The 22,500-nt window shown below is 41.1% G+C and overlaps 1 protein-coding gene across 1 annotated transcript in view; it reads left to right on the forward strand.

Moving 5' to 3' along the window:
* The window catches only part of LOC127630205 (WD repeat-containing protein 20-like), a 16,375-nt gene extending 41 nt beyond the window's left edge, over positions 1-16,334 (forward strand). The window contains exons 1-4 of the mRNA XM_052107683.1: positions 1-416; positions 8,443-8,625; positions 11,952-13,307; positions 14,465-16,334. The exon at positions 1-416 is cut by the window's left edge and continues 41 nt beyond it. Of these exons, the coding sequence (XP_051963643.1) occupies positions 36-416; positions 8,443-8,625; positions 11,952-13,307; positions 14,465-14,524 (1,980 nt within the window). The 5' untranslated portion in view covers positions 1-35 and the 3' untranslated portion in view covers positions 14,525-16,334. The remainder of the gene's footprint in view (positions 417-8,442; positions 8,626-11,951; positions 13,308-14,464) is intronic.
* The last annotated feature ends 6,166 nt before the right edge of the window (positions 16,335-22,500 follow it).

Genomic DNA, 22,500 nt, shown 5'->3' on the forward strand with positions numbered 1-22,500 from the left:
CGGCGTTTCCTGTGTGTGGCGCGTCGGGACTAAAGATGGCCGGAGATGGAGGCGCTCTGAAGGATATCAACGAGATTAAATCACAGTTCCGGACGCGGGAGGGATTCTACAAGCTGCTCACACTCTCCGACTCGCAGCAGCGGGCCGGGCTGTCGCGGGGGCCCTCGGCGGGACTCACGGTGGGTCCCGGTGCGGGCACGGGCTCCATCACGGGCGGCGGTGCTGCTGTTGGGCTGGTGCAGGGGCCCGGGTCCGCCGCCACCGCCGCCGCGACCAACTCCTCTCCGGGCTTCCTGCCGCCGGTCCGGGTGTCGATGGTGAAGCTGAAGCCGGAGGACCCGAGCGAGGAATCGGAGCGTGTGTGTTTCAACATCGGCAGGGAACTTTACTTCTACACCTACACGAACATTAAAAAGGTACGGACGGGCTCGAGCTCGGCACCATCTCTCGAGCATCACCGCAGATTTATCCCGAATGATCCGCTCCTGTTTGATAGATTCGGACCGGCGGTTCTGGTCGCTTTATTCATTTGAATATTTAATGCAAATTACATGATGCAAAAAGAAATGGGCACTGGTTTATCATGGGTTACTGAGTTATGATGGGCACTTTTTATGACGTAAACTGGTTTATAACAGCACTGGTTTATGATGTGAACTGGATACTGACTGCACTGGTTTATGACTTGAACTGGATACTGACAGCACTGGTTTATGATGTGAACTGGATACTGACAGCACTGGTTTATGACGTGAACTGGATACTGACAGCACTGGTTTATGATGTGAACTGGATACTGACAGCACTGGTTTATGACGTGAACTGGATACTGACAGCACTGGTTTATGATGTGAACTGGATACTGACAGCACTGGTTTATGACGTGAACTAGTTACTGACAGCACTGGTTTATGATGTGAACTGGATACTGACAGCACTGGTTTATGATGTGAACTGGATACTGACAGCACTGGTTTATGACGTGAACTGGATACTGACAGCACTGGTTTATGACGGGAACTGGTTACTGACAGCACTGGTTTATGACGGAAACTGGATACTGACAGCACTGGTTTATGACTTGAACTGGATACTGACAGCACTGGTTTATGATGGGAACAGTTAATGACAGCAATGGTTTATGATGTGAACTGGTTACTGACAGCACTGGTTTATGATGTGAACTGGTTACTGACAGCACTGGTTTATGACGTGAACTGGATACTGACAGCACTGGTTTATGATGTGAACTGGATACTGACAGCACTGGTTTATGATGTGAACTGGATACTGACAGCACTGGTTTATGACGTAAACTGGTTTATAACAGCACTGGTTTATGATGTGAACTGGATACTGACTGCACTGGTTTATGATGTGAACTGGATACTGACTGCACTGGTTTATGATGTGAACTGGATACTGACAGCACTGGTTTATGACGTGAACTGGATACTGACAGCACTGGTTTATGACGTGAACTGGATACTGACAGCACTGGTTTATGACGTGAACTGGATACTGACAGCACTGGTTTATGACGTGAACTGGTTACTGACAGCACTGGTTTATGACGTGAACTGGTTACTGACAGCACTGGTTTATGACGGGAACTAGTTACTGACAGCACTGGTTTATGACGGGAACTAGTTACTGACAGCACTGGTTTATGATGTGAACTGGATACTGACAGCACTGGTTTATGACGTAAACTGGATACTGACAGCACTGGTTTATGATGTGAACTGGATACTGACAGCACTGGTTTATGATGGGAACTGGATACTGACAGCACTGGTTTATGACGTGAACTGGATACTGACAGCACTGGTTTATGACGTGAACTGGATACTGACAGCACTGGTTTATGATGTGAACTGGATACTGACAGCACTGGTTTATGACTTGAACTGGATACTGACAGCACTGGTTTATGATGGGAACTGGATACTGACAGCACTGGTTTATGACGTGAACTGGATACTGACAGCACTGGTTTATGACGGGAACTGGATACTGACAGCACTGGTTTATGATGGGAACTGGATACTGACAGCACTGGTTTATGACGTGAACTGGTTACTGACAGCACTGGTTTATGACGGGAACTAGTTACTGACAGCACTGGTTTATGACGTGAACTGGTTACTGACAGCACTGGTTTATGACGTGAACTGGATACTGACAGCACTGGTTTATGACGTGAACTGGTTACTGACAGCACTGGTTTATGACGGGAACTAGTTACTGACAGCACTGGTTTATGACGGGAACTAGTTACTGACAGCACTGGTTTATGACGTGAACTGGATACTGACAGCACTGGTTTATGACGTGAACTGGATACTGACAGCACTGGTTTATGACGGGAACTGGATACTGACAGCACTGGTTTATGATGTGAACTGGATACTGACAGCACTGGTTTATGACGGGAACTAGTTACTGACAGCACTGGTTTATGACGGGAACTAGTTACTGACAGCACTGGTTTATGACGTGAACTGGATACTGACAGCACTGGGTTATGACGTGAACTGGATACTGACAGCACTGGTTTATGACGTGAACTGGTTACTGACAGCACTGGTTTATGACGTGAACTAGTTACTGACAGCACTGGTTTATGACGGGAACTAGTTACTGACAGCACTGGTTTATGACGTGAACTGGATACTGACAGCACTGGGTTATGACGTGAACTGGATACTGACAGCACTGGTTTATGATGGGAACTGGATACTGACAGCACTGGTTTATGATGGGAACAGTTAATGACAGCAATAGTTAATGACAGCATTGTTTATGGCAAGCACTGGTTAATGACAGCACTGGTTTATGATGGGCACTGGTTAATGATGGGCACTAGTTTATGGCGAGCAATGGTTCATGACAGCACTGGTTTATGATGGGCACTGGTTAATGATGGGCACTAGTTTATGGCGAGCACTGGTTAATGACAGCACTGGTTTATGATGGGCACTGGTTAATGATGGGCACTAGTTTATGGATAGCACTGGTTAATGACAGCACTGGTTTATGATGGGCACTGGTTAATGATGGGCACTAGTTTATGGATAGCACTGGTTAATGACAGCACTGGTTTATGATGGACACTGGTTTATGGATAGCACTGTTTAATGACAGCACTGGTTTAAGATGGACACTGGTTAATGACAGCACTGGTTTATGATGGGCACTGGTTAATGATGGGCACTAGTTTATGGATAGCACTGGTTAATGACAGCACTGGTTTAAGATGGACAGTGGTTAATGACAGCACTGGTTTATGATGGGCACTGGTTAATGGACAGCACTGGTTAATGACAGCACTGGTTTATGGATAGCACTGGATAAAGACAGCACTGGTTTATGATGGGCACTGGTTTATGATGGGCACTGGTTAATGGACAGCACTGGTTAATGACAGCACTGGTTTATGGATAGCACTGGATAAAGACAGCACTGGTTTATGATGGGCACTGGTTTATGGACAGCACTGGTTAATGACAGCACTGGTTTATGATGGGCACTGGTTTATGGACAGCACTGGTTTATGGATAGCACTGGATAAAGACAGCACTGGTTTATGATGGACACTGGTTTATGGACAGCACTGGTTAATGACAGCACTGGTTAATGACAGCACTGGTTTATGATGGGCACTGGTTTATGGACAGCACTGGTTTATGGATAGCACTGGATAAAGACAGCACTGGTTTATGGATAGCACTGGATAAAGACAGCACTGGTTTATGATGGACACTGGTTTATGGACAGCACTGGTTTATGGACAGCACTGGTTAATGACAGCACTGGTTTATGATGGGCACTGGTTAATGACAGCACTGGTTTATGACGGGAACTGGATACTGACAGCACTGGTTTATGACGGGAACTGGATACTGACAGCACTGGTTTATGACGGGAACTGGATACTGACAGCACTGGTTTATGACGTGAATTAGTTACTGACAGCACTGGTTTATGACGGGAACTGGATACTGACAGCACTGGTTTATGACGTGAACTGGATACTGACAGCACTGGTTTATGACGTGAACTGGTTACTGACAGCACTGGTTTATGACGGGAACTGGATACTGACAGCACTGGTTTATGACGTGAACTGGATACTGACAGCACTGGTTTATGACGTGAACTGGATACTGACAGCACTGGTTTATGACTTGAACTGGATACTGACAGCACTGGTTTATGACGTGAACTAGTTACTGACAGCACTGGTTTATGACGTGAACTGGTTACTGACAGCACTGGTTTATGACGGGAACTGGTTACTGACAGCACTGGTTTATGATGGGAACTGGATACTGACAGCACTGGTTTATGATGTGAACTGGATACTGACAGCACTGGTTTATGACGGGAACTGGATACTGACAGCACTGGTTTATGACGGGAACTGGATACTGACAGCACTGGTTTATGATGTGAACTGGATACTGACAGCACTGGTTTATGATATGAACTGGATACTGACAGCACTGGTTTATGACTTGAACTGGATACTGACAGCACTGGTTTATGACTTGAACTGGATACTGACAGCACTGGTTTATGATGTGAACTGGATACTGACTGCACTGGTTTATGACTTGAACTGGATACTGACAGCACTGGTTTATGACTTGAACTGGTTACTGACAGCACTGGTTTATGACTTGAACTGGATACTGACAGCACTGGTTTATGACTTGAACTGGATACTGACAGCACTGGTTTATGACTTGAACTGGATACTGACAGCACTGGTTTATGATGTGAACTGGATACTGACAGCACTGGTTTATGACTTGAACTGGATACTGACAGCACTGGTTTATGACGTGAACTGGATACTGACAGCACTGGTTTATGACGTGAACTGGATACTGACAGCACTGGTTTATGACGTGAACTGGATACTGACAGCACTGGTTTATGACGTGAACTGGATACTGACAGCACTGGTTTATGACGGGAACTGGATACTGACAGCACTGGTTTATGATGGGAACAGTTAATGACAGCAATGGGTAATGACAGCACTTGTTGATGGGCACTGGTTAATGATGGGCACTAGTTTATGGCGAGCACTGGTTAATGACAGCACTGGTTAATGATGGGCACTAGTTTATGGCGAGCAATGGTTCATGACAGCACTGGTTTATGATGGGCACTGGTTAATGATGGGCACTAGTTTATGGCGAGCACTGGTTAATGACAGCACTGGTTTATGATGGGCACTGGTTAATGATGGGCACTAGTTTATGGATAGCACTGGTTAATGACAGCACTGGTTTATGATGGGCACCGGTTAATGATGGGCACTAGTTTATGGATAGCACTGGTTAATGACAGCACTGGTTTATGATGGGCACTGGTTAATGACAGCACTGGTTTATGATGGGCACTGGTTAATGATGGGCACTAGTTTATGGCGAGCACTGGTTAATGACAGCACTGGTTTATGATGGGCACTGGTTAATGACAGCACTGGTTTATGATGGGCACTGGTTAATGATGGGCACTAGTTTATGGCTAGCACTGGTTAATGACAGCACTGGTTAATGACAGCACTGGTTTATGATGGGCACTGGTTAATGATGGGCACTAGTTTATGGTGAGCACTGGTTAATGACAGCACTGGTTTATGATGGGCACTGGTTAATGATGGGCACTAGTTTATGGCGAGCACTGGTTAATGACAGCACTGGTTTAAGATGGGCACTGGTTAATGATGGGCACTAGTTTATTGTGAGCACTGGTTAATGACAGCACTGGTTTAAGATGGGCACTGGTTAATGATGGGCACTAGTTTATGGATAGCACTGGTTAATGACAGCACTGGTTTATGATGGGCACTGGTTAATGATGGGCACTAGTTTATGGACAGCACTGGTTAATGACAGCACTGGTTTAAGATGGACACTGGTTAATGACAGCACTGGTTTATGATGGGCACTGGTTAATGGACAGCACTGGTTAATGACAGCACTGGGTTATGACGTGAACTGGATACTGACAGCACTGGTTTATGATGGGAACTGGATACTGACAGCACTGGTTTATGATGGGAACAGTTAATGACAGCAATGGTTAATGACAGCATTGTTTATGGCAAGCACTGGTTAATAACAGCACTGGTTAATGACAGCACTGGTTTATGATGGGCACTGGTTAATGATGGGCACTAGTTTATGGCGAGCAATGGTTCATGACAGCACTGGTTTATGATGGGCACTGGTTAATGATGGGCACTAGTTTATGGCGAGAACTGGTTAATGACAGCACTGGTTTATGATGGGCACTGGTTAATGATGGGCACTGGTTAATGACAGCACTGGTTAATGACAGCACTGGTTTATGATGGGCACTGGTTAATGATGGGCACTAGTTTATGGACAGCACTGGTTTAAGATGGACACTGGTTAATGACAGCACTGGTTTATGATGGGCACTGGTTAATGGACAGCACTGGTTAATGACAGCACTGGGTTATGACGTGAACTGGATACTGACAGCACTGGTTTATGATGGGAACTGGATACTGACAGCACTGGTTTATGATGGGAACAGTTAATGACAGCAATGGTTAATGACAGCATTGTTTATGGCAAGCACTGGTTAATGACAGCACTGGTTAATGACAGCACTGGTTTATGATGGGCACTGGTTAATGATGGGCACTAGTTTATGGCGAGCAATGGTTCATGACAGCACTGGTTTATGATGGGCACTGGTTAATGATGGGCACTAGTTTATGGCGAGAACTGGTTAATGACAGCACTGGTTTATGATGGGCACTGGTTAATGATGGGCACTGGTTAATGACAGCACTGGTTAATGACAGCACTGGTTTATGATGGGCACTGGTTAATGATGGGCACTAGTTTATGGATAGCACTGGTTAATGACAGCACTGGTTTATGATGGACACTGGTTTATGGATAGCACTGGTTAATGACAGCACTGGTTTAAGATGGACACTGGTTAATGACAGCACTGGTTTAAGATGGACACTGGTTAATGACAGCACTGGTTTAAGATGGACACTGGTTAATGACAGCACTGGTTTAAGATGGGCACTGGTTAATGATGGGCACTAGTTTATGGATAGCACTGGTTAATGACAGCACTGGTTTAAGATGGACACTGGTTAATGACAGCACTGGTTTATGATGGGCACTGGTTAATGATGGGCACTAGTTTATGGATAGCACTGGTTAATGACAGCACTGGTTTAAGATGGACACTGGTTAATGACAGCACTGGTTTATGATGGGCACTGGTTAATGGACAGCACTGGTTAATGACAGCACTGGTTTATGGATAGCACTGGATAAAGACAGCACTGGTTTATGATGGGCACTGGTTTATGGACAGCACTGGTTAATGACAGCACTGGTTTATGATGGGCACTGGTTAATGACAGCACTGGTTTATGGATAGCACTGGATAAAGACAGCACTGGTTTATGATGGGCACTGGTTTATGGACAGCACTGGTTAATGACAGCACTGGTTTATGATGGGCACTGGTTAATGACAGCACTGGTTTATGGATAGCACTGGATAAAGACAGCACTGGTTTATGATGGGCACTGGTTTATGGACAGCACTGGTTAATGACAGCACTGGTTTATGGACAGCACTGGTTTATGACAGCACTGGTTTATGGATAGCACTGGCTAATGGATAGCACTGGATAAAGACAGCACTGGTTTATGATGGACACTGGTTTATGGATAGCACTAGCTTATGATGGTCACTGCCTATTTTTAAGCAATAACTATCAAAAACCAATGGTTTATAGCAGGAACTAGCTAATTATGGGCACTGTTTAACGACAGCACTGTTAACAACGGGCACTGGTTTATGATGGGCACTGCTTTAGCAAACCTTACATTGTGCCCAGTCCATGAAATGAATTTATAATGGCATTTAATGCTCACTGAACCAACACAAGAGGTCACTCTCGACCCTTTCATTTAGATCTGACATCAGTCACCAGTTTCCAGTGCATCAATGTTTGATTGATAATCTTCATTGTGTATGTTGCTGTTTAGTACGTGTGGGATTTACTGGATTCTAGTTGCTGCTACTCCTCTGTAAAAGTGTCCGATTAGTAAAGGATGTTTAAACCATATCATCTCTTTAAGATCAATCAAGAGTGGGCAGAAAGTATTTTAACACTCCACATCTGCCATATGAAATTGACAAACAAATAAGATCAAAGCTCATGTCTTCAGAGACTCCGTCATCTCCATTCTTTGGAGAAAAATATACATAATTGCTGTTGTACATAAAATGAGACATTTTTCAAAGGAAATCTACGATATTGAAATGTCAGTAGATATATAGGATACAATATTACATGAATAAAACTTCACATAATACAGGTCTTGTAACCTCTCTCTCTCTCTCTCTGTATCTATAGGCAGTGGATCTCAGTAAGCCTATAGACAAGCGCATATATAAGGGCACACAGCCGACGTGTCATGACTTCAATCAGTATTCAGCGACAGATGACAGCGTGGCTCTCATCGTGGGCTTCTCCGCTGGACAGGTGCAGTATCTGGACCCCATCAAGAAAGAGACCAGCAAGCTTTTCAACGAGGAGGTGTGTATGAGATATTCAAAAGTGTCTTAATCGCCCATATGTTTAACCTGTTGTTTAGGGTTCTCACTCGCCAGTCCCAATCACAGAAGCGTCAGTGCATGAACTAATCTCACACTGCGGCCCATCCTGAGTCAAACACTATTTTCATGAAAGATATGCTCCATTTCAACATTAGTTCTGATGATCCTGACGTGAAAGTGTTTTGTTTCCTGGTCGTGGTTCAGTCAGTTGATAGTTGAATTAACAAACGTTTAAGACCCATTATGTCCATATGCGATCGCTTGGGAGACGCCCCCTCATTATGACATCACACGTTTCATTCATTAAGGGAAAAAACAGGAACCCTTTAGATCTGTTTCAGCTGAAATGCCCTCAACGAGCCGCAAACGTTTAGTAATTTCCTCATGACAGTTTGAATGTGTTAATCTAATAGAAAGCAGGAAGTTCCTTTTCTTACTCAGTTTGGCTTTTTGTTACCACACAATGCACAGTTAAGTTGATCAAGCTGAACTTCAACTGAACAAGTACGTGACTACTTATGTATTTGCGTTAGGAGCCAAAAACGTATTGTGAAAAAAGTATTACATTCTGGAAAGAGTGTCACAAAGGTGAATCTCTCCTTCTTGTGAACATAAACTCACCAGTTCAACACGTGTTTGGCTGAATCTCACAAACAAATGACTGGGGTTTCCCTAAAGCATAAAGCCTAAGTAGATGGTAGAAACCCAGATTATTTGTTTTACTCACAGATGAAAATATAGCGAGTAACAGCTAAATATATGTCTTTGACGATTATGTTGGTGTTGCTTAAATGCCGTGTTTTCACTTATAACTTCACAAAACATAAACAGAACATAAAACATCACATATGATTATTTAGAGTCTGTGATTATCTTTCAATCGAGTCCACACACAAGATAATCAGATGTATAGATCATTAGATAATCCACATGAAGCACAATGTTACATATGACCACCAGGAGATGGCGCCAAATACACGACACAGACTCAATGATGACTCAAATGACACAGAATGAAACTCATTCTGTGAAATCTCATGAGTAAAATCATGTCTGCATGCTATGCAAACCTTTAGTCATTGTTGTGTTTGCATGTGTAATTAGTTCTTATGTACAATTATTATCTTTTATTTGTTTGGAGATGTTTTTGGACACTATGATCAATTATATTTGTAATGTTGTAACTTTTGATTGCTTTGTCATATCAACACAAATGTTTCTCAGATCCAGTCGACATGATTGAGAACAAAACAAAAGCAGTTTTCATAGATATTTTATTTACACCCAGAGATATATAATGTCAAATAAAGATAAATGAAATGTAGGACGGCATTTCGGAGTGTTTGTATTTTAGTGTATTTGGTCGTTTTTAAATGTTATATTTGACGTTTTATTACTGTGAAGCACTTTTGGTTAACGCTGTTGTTTTAAATGCGATATAAATAAAGCTGAGATGATTTTAAACACAAACGCTGTGATTTAATTATATAATATATAGTTTACATGTGCTGCGCGGTTCACAGTAGATTAGTGCTCTGCTGTGTCATCTCGTACAGCGTGAATAATTCTCAATGTGGAGTTTCTGGTGTTTGAGCGGTCGGATTTATTTAAAGTGCGCAGCTCGTCCACTGTAAGATTGCAGCCTTTAGCGGTTTAATTACTCACACTTGGACAGGTCACGATTTTAATATGATTAAGTGTCAATTTCAGTGTAAAAGGAGTAACCAAGCACATGTTCAAAATAAGCCTGTGAGCATTTAAAGCAGTCGTGTGTCAGTCGTACTGCACGCTGGTACCGGACTGAGCCGGTGCTCAGGATTACCGGTACAGCAGGAACACGGGTATCGTTCTATCAGTTTTGTTTTAGTACTGACTTGGTACCGAACAACACTAACACAGTATATATACACAGTGTATATAAACTGTAATAAATTTTTTTACAAATACTACCATGATGTATCAATTAGAGGTAGACCAATATATCGGTTTTACAGATTAATCGGTGCCGATAGTTGATTTTTAGGAGAAAAAAAATTTACTAATAGTTTTTCTGTAATTTCATAATAAGAGTCCCCAGCATGTTTCGGGCTTGTTTATACTGTAAAGTACTGCATTATGCACCAAATATTTTTTGTATTTTTTTTATTTGGAGTTTTTTTTTTTACAAAAAACTGCTTGTGGAATTTTATTCATTTATTGCAATAGTAAAGATTTTTTTTTGACATTCTCTAAATCGATAAAAAAAAAATATTGGACAATTATTCGGTTATCCGCCTTTCCGATAATCTTAGTTATTGGTATCGCAAAATCCAGTATTGTTTGACCTCTGGTATAAATGCTTTACAGTTTCAATAATATATATTTTTTGCTTATTTGATTTGAAAATAAAATAGTTTCACAATAAGGGTGCGGTTACATGCACAAACTTATCCCGATAAAGGAAAACCATTAATAATCGTTCTAAGGTCATAAATGGTTCAAGCATAAACCGATTGGCAAAGTTCGATTTTTACCAATTACTGACATTTTACGTTGCATGAAAACACCTTTACTGCCATTCTTACCGGTTTACTGTTGTTTTACATTTACATTTACATGTATGCATTTGGCAGATGCTTTTATCCAAAGTGACTTACAGTGCACTTATTACAGGGACAATCCCCCCAGAGCAACCTGGAGTTAAGTGCCTTACTCAAGGACACAATGGTAGTGACTGTGGGGATCAAACCAGCAACCTTCTGAGTACCAATGTATTATACAGAGCACTTATTACAGGGACAATCCCACCAGAGCAACCTGGAGTTAAGTGTCTTACTCAAGGACACAATGGTGGTGACTGTGGGGATCAAACCAGCAACCTTCTGATTACCATTTATGTGCTTTAGCGCACTACGCCACCACCACTCTACGGTGTTCCCAGAGAACACACAATCTGATCAAATGTATACATTTAATGCACTGTAAGTCACTTTGGATAAAAGCATCTGCCAAATGCATAAATGTAAATGTTATCCAATAAACAGGTTTGCTTATATTTGGACATCAAAACCAGAAAATAACCCAAAGATTTAAAATCTCATGAAAATGCGCAAATAAGCCCATTATTGGTAGTTGTGAACGTATTGATGTGCATGTAAACACACTCAACACAAAACAATGATCCTAAAAACAGGATTTATTTTCTTTATGCAATATACAGTACATTTCTTATGTTTTGTTTTTTGAATTTGTAGTGAAATGTGACGTTGAGATGTTCTTACAGCTGTATGTGTAAATATATATTTGTGTATATACTCTGTTCCTCAGAGGATGATTGACAAATCGAAGGTGACCTGTCTAAAGTGGTTGCCAAAGTCGGAGAACCTGTTTCTGGCGTCCCACGCCAGCGGTCACCTCTACCTCTATAACGTGGAGCACCCGTGTGGTACCACCACACCGCAGTACTGTCTGCTGCGCCAGGGCGAGGGATTCGCCGTCTACTCCTGCAAGGCGAAGACCCCTCGTAACCCGTTACTCCGCTGGGTGGTGGGCGAGGGCGGGCTGAATGAGTTCGCCTTCTCGCCTGATGGCGTCCATGTCGCTTGCGTTGGCCAGGACGGGTGTCTGCGCGTCTTCCACTTCGATTCGATGGAGTTGCAGGGTGTGATGAAGAGCTACTTTGGCGGCCTGCTGTGCGTATCTTGGAGCCCCGACGGGAAGTATCTTGCAACAGGTGGAGAGGACGACCTGGTCACGGTGTGGTCGTTCGCCGAGAGTCGCGTGGTAGCTCGCGGCCACGGTCACAAGTCTTGGGTCAACGTCGTGGCGTTCGATCCCTTCACTACCAACTTAGAAGATGACGAACCGATGGAGCTCAGCGGCAGTGAAGAGGATCTCCAGCAGGGGGCGCTGCACTTTGGTCGGGTACGCACTAGCAGCACGCTCTCGCGCCTCTCGCGACACAGTTCTAAAGGCGGCGCATCTTCGGTGTCATATCGTTTCGGATCAGTCGGGCAGGACACGCAGTTCTGTTTGTGGGATCTAACAGACGACATTCTGTACCCTCGCCTACCGCTCTCCCGCACCCTCACAAACACATTTGGTCCCACAATCCCGTCATCAGGTAGCGCAGCTTTGAACAACACCAGTGGAAGTAGCGCCGTCGAAGGTCACCATCACCCCTCCAACCCCCACCAGACGTCTACGTTGCCTCTTCCGTTGCCTCGTTCGCTATCCCGGTCCAATTCGCTCCCGCACCCCACTGTTGCCAACACTTCCAAGATCCAGGGGGCGACAGAGAGCGGAGGAACGGGAGGAAGCAGTTGCGGAGGCAGTATCACCCCGTTCAGCATCGGTCGCTTTGCGACGCTGTCGCTACAAGAGCGCAAATCGGACAAATCAGGAGTGGCCGGGGAAAAGGAGCACAAACGTTACCACAGCCTTGGAAACATTAGCAAAAGCAACGATAAGATCAACGTCCCGCCACGCAGTACCCGACTGGATGGCGCAAAAGTTCTGGGCACCACGCTTTGTCCACGCATGAATGAAGTGCCGCTTCTGGAGCCGTTGGTGTGTAAGAAAATTGCTCACGAGCGCCTTACCGTGCTCGTCTTCATGAACGATTGCATCATCACGGCGTGTCAAGAAGGCCTCATCTGTACTTGGGCAAGACCGGGCAACGCGGTGAGTCCGTATTCAGAATACAATTATGAAATGTGTTAATTAATTATAAAAAATTATAATATAAAATATAATGTGTGTCCAAAACATAGCACTGATGTGACTCCACTCTCGACTTCAACTGATGCTATTCTTAAAGAGAGAGTACCGTTTTAGCACGTGTTCTACCTATCAGTGTAAATACTTGTAAATAGTACTTGGAATTTTTTACATTTTTCAAAATCTAAAAGTTAAACAAAATGATGAAAACTAATGATAAAATAACATTTGACAAAATTTAAGTATCGTTAAGTACCAACAGTATTAGCTAACAGAAAATGTCTTTCATGCATAATCAAAACGATACATTATTACCTTAATATAGCCAAATGTATCTGTTTAATAATAATCAATCTAAATGTTCTTTAAATAACACAAATGTACCTGTGAAGCAAAATTACATAAGATATTAACAAAATTAAGTAACGTTTATGTTTAAATCAAGAGAAAACTATTTGTATATTAGTAAGTAATAAAACTTGTCACTGTACATATTATTGCAATTAGTAAAAACATCAATCTCATCAAATATCCATGTGTCATATGTCGTTGGAAAGATCTCAAAGAGTAAAATACAACCAGACTATTTGTTTTACTCACAGATGAAAATATAGCGAGTAACAGCTAAATATATGTCTTTAACTATTATGTTAGTGTTGCTTATATGCTGCGTTTTCGCTTATATGGAGCATAAAACATCACATATGATTATTTAGAGTCTGTGATTATCTTTCAATCGAGTCCACACACAAGATAATCAGATGTATAGATCATTAGATAATCCACATGAAGCACAATGTTACATATGACCACCAGGAGATGGTGCCAAATACACGACACAGACTCAATGATGACTCAAATGACACAGAATGAAACTCATTCTGTGAAATCTCATGACTAAAATCATGTGTGCATGCTATACAAACCTTTAGTCATTGTTGTGTTTGCATGTGCAATTAGTTCTTATGTACAATTATTATCTTTTATTTGTTTGGAGATGTTTTTGGACACTATGATACATTATATTTGTAATGTAAAGCAAATGTCTTATTTTTTAATGGTCTAATGAAAACGCTACTGATCACGACACTGTTTTTTTGCCTTGTTTCTGATTGTACCAGCACCTGTCCCAACCACTGTCGGCACAGAATGGAAACTCGCCGAGTGGGACCGTGGTATAGCCGGAGCGCCGCCATCATTCCAAAGAGCTGACTTCCATATTTCTGCAATCCAGAGCCAATCATTCACAGTGTTACAACCCCACACCCTTCACTCTGTCTCCAACAAAACACGCTAGTTTAGTTGCACATTAGCATCGAGTAGACATCAACACAGGAGCGACGATGCACGTCAACGACTTCCTCTACGCTAACTTCTGCTCCGCCACGGACAGACCGGATAGACTGCAAACGATCGAGACTTTTGTTTGCAGAAACTCCTCTGGCGTCCTATTTAGCCTCGCATCGCAGCGAATAACGCTGCTAAAGCCACGGCCATTGTGTTTTCTTTTTATTTAATTGATTGTTGAGTCTTCAGCGGTTTATATATGTACATATTCAGACTGCTCTATAATGGCAGAGGACAACATGCATTGAACAATTAATATATGAAGATCCTATATTGTACATAGTGACAGTTGCATTGAATGTTTGCCAGTTTTAGGGGATTAATGGTTTAATGTTATTGTGTGCTAGCGCTTCGGAAAGTGCACCGTTTGCGTTGCCGTTTGGCAGAAGAGAGTAAAGCACAATTGTCGGAACGCTAGGATATCGTAGGGAGTTTTCCGCTTCATAGACGTGCATGTTTAACTAGATTAATGTGTTCTAGAAAAGGGCGGGGTCTGAACGATTTCATATATTATGTTTTTTGCCAAGCTAACAATGCTGCCGCCGCTGCAAACGGATGTTTATCACCATTTTCACTTGACTGTTTCGAGCTAGCTGAATCTCGATGTGGATGTCGAGTTCAAGGCAAGTTCTCTGTAGTTAAGAAACACATTTACACGGTTGTAGCACGCAGTAGGCACATCCTTACGCCTGCTATGCCTCTTGCTAAATTTTGCACATTTACAAGTTGATTTAAGTACATTGGTGGAAAGTTGGGATCGCTGAGTTAGCCAGCTAATGGTAGATTTCAATAAATATTATCGTATGTGACTTTGTAATGCAGACTTCTTGAAAGGACAATGTCATATCATTCCTAATTACATTTGACACCCATATTTACCATTCAAGCACTGAGCAGACCTGCTAGAGTTCTCATACGTCCTGGAAAGCGAAGACAAAACATAAGGTCCACGCATGTGTACACGGGGTCTCACGAGGTTAAGTTGTAAATATTAGACGTCGGTTAATGGTTCACAACCTGAGGCGGTAATATGGTGATGCGGCCTTCAAACTTTGGGATGTGAATGAATTTTCAATAAGAAATTAACGATCCGTGTCCGCTTATACCGCGGTTACCACATGTAGGATTTTTGATTTCCGTGATGTGAAAAAAAGGGACAGAATCATTGAATCCCAGTCGTCAAAATGGCATTAGCTATAGAACGTCTCAGAATTTGTTTTGGCTCAGTGGGTAGCAATGTTGCCTCACAGGAAGAAGGTCCACCGGGAGTTCCGGCTCATCAAGGCCTTTTCTGTGTGGAGTTTGCATGTTCTCCCTGTGTTCATGTGGGTTTCCCCGACAGTCCAAAAATATGCAGGTTAATTGAATTGGAAACTCTAAATTGCTCGTAGATAATAGTGTGAGTGTGTTTGTCTGTGTGTTAGCCCTGTGATGGACGGGATACCTGTCCAGGATGTTTCCCTGCCTTCGGCCCGAGACAGCTGGGAGAGGCTCCAGCTCTACCCGCAACCCTTAATATGACCAGCGGATATAGAAGATGGATGTGCCAGGCAGGGATGGATTATAACTTGCAAAGGTCCTGGGGCCAATTATCTCCAAGGGCCCCCCTCCACCCAATAGTTGTTGGGGGGGGTGTTTGTTGTTCATGGTCAATAGTTGTTGGGGGGGTGTTGTTCATGGTCAATAGTTGTTGGGGGGTGTTTGTTGTTCATGGTCAATAGTTGTTGGGGGGTTTGTTGTTCATGGTCAATAGTTGTTGGGGGTGTTTGTTGTTCATGGTCAATAGTTGTTTGGGGGGTGTTTGTTGTTCATGGTCAATAGTTGTTTGGGGGGGGGTGTTTGTTGTTCATGGTCAATAGTTGTTTGGGGGGGGGTGTTTGTTGTTCATGGTCAATAGTTGTTGGGGGGGTGGGGGGTTCTTTGTTCATGCCCAAAAGGGTTTTCAAGTGGGGGGGGGGGGGATCACCAAACTAGATGGCGGAGCCTTAAAGCCCAGGGTACCCCGGGCAGTCAAAGGCCCCCTGGTAGTCAAGGGCCCCTGGGCACTGGCCCCATTAGCCCGGTCAGTAATCCGTCCCAGGTGCTTGTACTTAACATTGAGGCTAACGGAGCATAATTATACTTTAATAGGTTCCTTAACACCGACTAGTCGTTCAGACAACCCACTGACTATAGTAGCTTTCTACATCCCTAGTTTGAATGCCAAAAAAATCTAATTAAAATTGCAACATGTCCTAGTGTGATAATTAAACTGCGATTTAATTAAATATATAATCTGCATGTGCTGCATGCTTCAAAATGAATGTGTGTATACATCATCACCTCTGGTGTGTTTTTGCTTATAAAAGCACATCAATTATCCTGGAAAACTGTGCTTTGAAAAGAGCGGGAACCCTATTTAGCATCTTTGTGCATTGTCATGTTCAAGACGTTTATTTAAATGTGTATTTCACACGTACTGTTAATTACAGCGACATTAATCAGGTACTGTTATGAGGAGGATCAGTTTCGTTATTATAAACGATAAATGATTTTCATTTCGCAGTTTGAGGATATTGTCATCTCTAAAGTTCATATTACGTAAAATATTACATTTATAATTCTCTCTTGTGTAGACCAGAAATACTCAAACGGACAAGCTAGCTGGGCTAGCATGAAAATTCATGCTAACTGTTATTAGCCATATCATTAAAAACAGCCTTTCCTGAAGTCTGCATATAATTGTGTCAAAGTTAAATTGGCCTTCTATTAAAATGCATTGGCTTGGATTTACTACTATATGGACGCCTCTAACGCTAGCATACGTTAGCTTGATCAGTTTGGCTACATTACTGATTGGTGAATGGAAATGCTTCTACTACAGGCCGAATTCTGAGTGTTTGCTCATATTTTAGAATATGTGAAGCCACTGAACTCTAATGTGTTTTGTGCACATGCTACATGTGATCGCACAGAACACATAATACAGCGTTTTAACCCTGACAGTCTGTATTCTTAACCTCGTTTTCATTTTTTTAAACGTCTTTTGTAATCTTAAAGTGTATATTGTTTTTTGTATTCTTTTTTTTTTTTCAGATATTTTGACATTGAAACTGGAGAAATGGACCAATTAGTGGACGATGGAACCTTTATTGTGTAATTTTTACAACTGCTTACTGCATTTTGTATTATTCTATGTTCTTTGAAGGATCATTTGTGTGTATGTAATGTGTATAAGCTAACCGTTGACTGCTAGAAACGGAGATAACACATTCACAAGTATGCACATCCCACTACACGGAAAGCAACATCCTGCATTGCCATATGAAAATGGATGATGTTCGGAGTGAGACGCATTCTTCCATACTGCTTTTCTTTTAACTTGTTTAACTCTCGCTGCATGTGTTTTTATTTGGCACACAGTTATATGCCTGAGTCTGGTGAAGTGGCCAACAATATCCAATTTGTATATGGGAATCTATTATTAAAACATCAAATACTCATGCGTTGTACTGTTATTTGGTTTTAACTCACTTTAATTAACATTTCATTAATTCGTAGCACCAGATGTGTTTATTATTACGTTTACATTTATGCATTTGGCGGATGCTTTCATCCAAAGTGACCTTTGAACCCATGATCTTGGCATTGCTAGTGCCATGTTACTTATTACTAAAGTTAAATTGAAAACGCAATTACAGATATCTACCATTAATTTCTTACTAGTTCAAATTCCGATTTCTCATATCAGCAATGAGAAGGACAGGGCGGGAATTTGTTTTTGAAAATAGTTTTGCGTTCCCTCGCAATAAATGTACCATTGGTTTACGAAAACAACCATATTTTAACCTTGATATTCACTGTAAAAAGACCACAGTGGAGGCGAGGACTTGGTCGAGCGTTCGTCTGAGGAGAGAAGAAGAGGTAATTCATCTGGGATAAATTGCTGTTTTTATGTTCACAGTGAGAGACGGGGAAAATAAAAAGGGGCCAGATGTCAGACTGAGGGCGCGAGAGCAGTTATGAGTGGAACGCAAAACTATTCCAAAGGAACGCAAAACTATTAGGATGGAACTCAAAACAATTGCGAGGGAACTCAAAACAATTGCGAGAGAACACAAAACTTATTACGATGGAACTCAAAACAATTGCGAGGGAACACAAAACTATTCCAAAGGAACGCAAAACTATTAGGATGGAACTCAAAAAAATTGCGAGGGAACACAAAACTATTATGATGGAACTCAAAACAATTGCGAGGGAACACAAAACTATTATGATGGAACTCAAAACAATTGCGAGGGAACACAAAACTATTATGATGGAACTCAAAACAATTGCGAGGGAACTCAAAACTTATTATGATGGAACTCAAAACAATTGCGAGGGAACACAAAACTATTATGATGGAACTCAAAACAATTGCGAGGGAACACAAAACTATTATGATGGAACTCAAAACAATTGCGAGGGAACACAAAACTATTATGATGGAACTCAAAACAATTGCGAGGAACACAAAACTTATTATGATGGAACTCAAAACAATTGCAAGGGAACACAAAACTTATTATGATGGAACTCAAAACAATTGCGAGGGAACACAAAACTATTATGATGGAACTCAAAACAATTGCGAGGGAACACAAAACTATTATGATGGAACTCAAAACAATTGCGAGGGAACACAAAACTATTATGATGGAACTCAAAACAATTGCGAGGGAACTCAAAACTATTATGATGGAACTCAAAACAATTGCGAGGGAACACAAAACTTATTATGATGGAACTCAAAACAATTGCGAGGGAACTCAAAACTATTATGATGGAACTCAAAACAATTACGAGGAACACAAAACTATTATGATGGAACTCAAAACAATTATGAGGAACACAAAACTTATTATGATGGAACTCAAAACAATTATGAGGAACACAAAACTATTATGATGGAACTCAAAACAATTGTGAGGAACACAAAACTATTATGATGGAACTCAAAACAATTGCGAGGGAACACAAAACTTATTATGATGGAACTCAAAACTATTATGATGGAACTCAAAACAATTGCGAGGGAACACAAAACTATTATGATGGAACTCAAAACTATTACGAGGGAACACAAAACTTATGATGGAACTCAAAACAATTGTGAGGAACACAAAACTTATTATGATGGAACTCAAAACAATTGCGAGGAACACAAAACTATTATGATGGAACTCAAAACAATTGCGAGGGAACACAAAACTTATTATGATGGAACTCAAAACAATTGCGAGGGAACTCAAAACTATTATGATGAAACTCAAAACAATTGCGAGGGAACACAAAACTATTATGATGGAACTCAAAACAATTGCGAGGGAACACAAAACTATTATGATGGAACTCAAAACTATTACGAGGGAACTCAAAACTATTATGATGGAACTCAAAACAATTGCGAGGGAACACAAAACTATTATGATGGAACTCAAAACTATTACGAGGGAACACAAAACTTATTATGATGGAACTCAAAACAATTGCGAGGGAACACAAAACTTATTATGATGGAACTCAAAACAATTGCGAGGAACACAAAACTATTATGATGGAACTCAAAACAATTGCGAGGAACACAAAACTTATTATGATGGAACTCAAAACAATTCATGAGGAACTCAAAACTATTATGATGGAACTCAAAACTATTACGAGGGAACACAAAACTTATTATGATGGAACTCAAAACAATTGCGAGGGAACACAAAACTTATTATGATGGAACTCAGAACAATTGCGAGGGAACACAAAACTATTATGATGGAACTCAAAACAATTGCGAGGGAACACAAAACTTATTATGATGGAACTCAAAACAATTGCGAGGGAACTCAAAACTATTATGATGGAACTCAAAACAATTGCGAGGGAACACAAAACTATTATGATGGAACTCAAAACTATTATGATGGAACTCAAAACAATTGCGAGGGAACTCAAAACTATTATGATGGAACTCAAAACAATTGCGAGGGAACACAAAACTTATTATGATGGAACTCAAAACAATTGCGAGGGAACACAAAACTATTATGATGGAACTCAAAACAATTGCGAGGGAACACAAAACTATTATGATGGAACTCAAAACAATTGCGAGGGAACACAAAACTATTATGATGGAACTCAATACAATTGCGAGGGAACTCAAAACTATTATGATGGAACTCAAAACAATTGCGAGGGAACACAAAACTTATTATGATGGAACTCAAAACAATTGCGAGGGAACTCAAAACAATTGCGAGGGAACTCAAAACTATTATGATGGAACTCAAAACAATTGCGAGGGAACACAAAACTATTATGATGGAACTCAAAACAATTGCGAGGGAACACAAAACTTATTATGATGGAACTCAAAACAATTGCGAGGGAACACAAAACTATTATGATGGAACTCAAAACAATTGCGAGGGAACACAAAACTATTATGATGGAACTCAAAACAATTGCGAGGGAACACAAAACTTATTATGATGGAACTCAAAACTATTATGATGGAACTCAAAACAATTGCGAGGGAACACAAAACTATTATGATGGAACTCAAAACAATTGCGAGGGAACACAAAACTTATTATGATGGAACTCAAAACAATTGCGAGGGAACACAAAACTATTATGATGGAACTCAAAACTATTACGAGGGAACACAAAACTTATGATGGAACTCAAAACAATTGCGAGGGAACACAAAACTTATTATGATGGAACTCAAAACAATTGCGAGGGAACACAAAACTATTATGATGGAACTCAAAACAATTGCGAGGGAACACAAAACTTATTATGATGGAACTCAAAACAATTGCGAGGGAACTCAAAACTATTATGATGGAACTCAAAACAATTGCGAGGGAACTCAAAACTATTATGATGGAACTCAAAACAATTGCGAGGGAACACAAAACTATTATGATGGAACTCAAAACTATTACGAGGGAACTCAAAACTATTATGATGGAACTCAAAACAATTGCGAGGGAACACAAAACTATTATGATGGAACTCAAAACTATTACGAGGGAACACATAACGTATTATGATGGAACTCAAAACAATTGCGAGGGAACACAAAACAATTGCGAGGGAACACAAAACTATTATGATGGAACTCAAAACAATTGCGAGGGAACACAAAACTTATTATGATGGAACTCAAAACAATTGCGAGGGAACTCAAAACTATTATGATGGAACTCAAAACAATTGCGAGGGAACACAAAACTATTATGATGGAACTCAAAACTATTACGAGGGAACACAAAACTTATTATGATGGAACTCAAAACAATTGCGAGGGAACACAAAACTTATTATGATGGAACTCAAAACAATTGCGAGGGAACTCAAAACTATTATGATGGAACTCAAAACAATTGCGAGGGAACACAAAACTATTATGATGGAACACAAAACTATTACGATGGAACTCAAAACAATTGCGAGGGAACACAAAACTATTACGAGGGAACACAAAACTATTACGAGGGAACTCAAAACTATTATGATGGAACTCAAAACAATTGCAAGGGAACACAAAACTATTATGATGGAACTCAAAACAATTGCGAGGGAACACAAAACTATTATGATGGAACTCAAAACAATTGCGAGGGAACACAAAACTATTATGATGGAACTCAAAACTATTACGAGGGAACACAAAACTATTACGATGGAACACAAAACTATTACGAGGGAACTCAAAACAATTACGAGGGAACACAAAACAATTACGAGGGAACACAAAACTATTATGATGGAACTCAAA

This window comes from Xyrauchen texanus, chromosome 36 (assembly GCF_025860055.1).
Source record: "Xyrauchen texanus isolate HMW12.3.18 chromosome 36, RBS_HiC_50CHRs, whole genome shotgun sequence".
Classification (NCBI taxonomy): Eukaryota; Metazoa; Chordata; class Actinopteri; order Cypriniformes; family Catostomidae; genus Xyrauchen; species Xyrauchen texanus.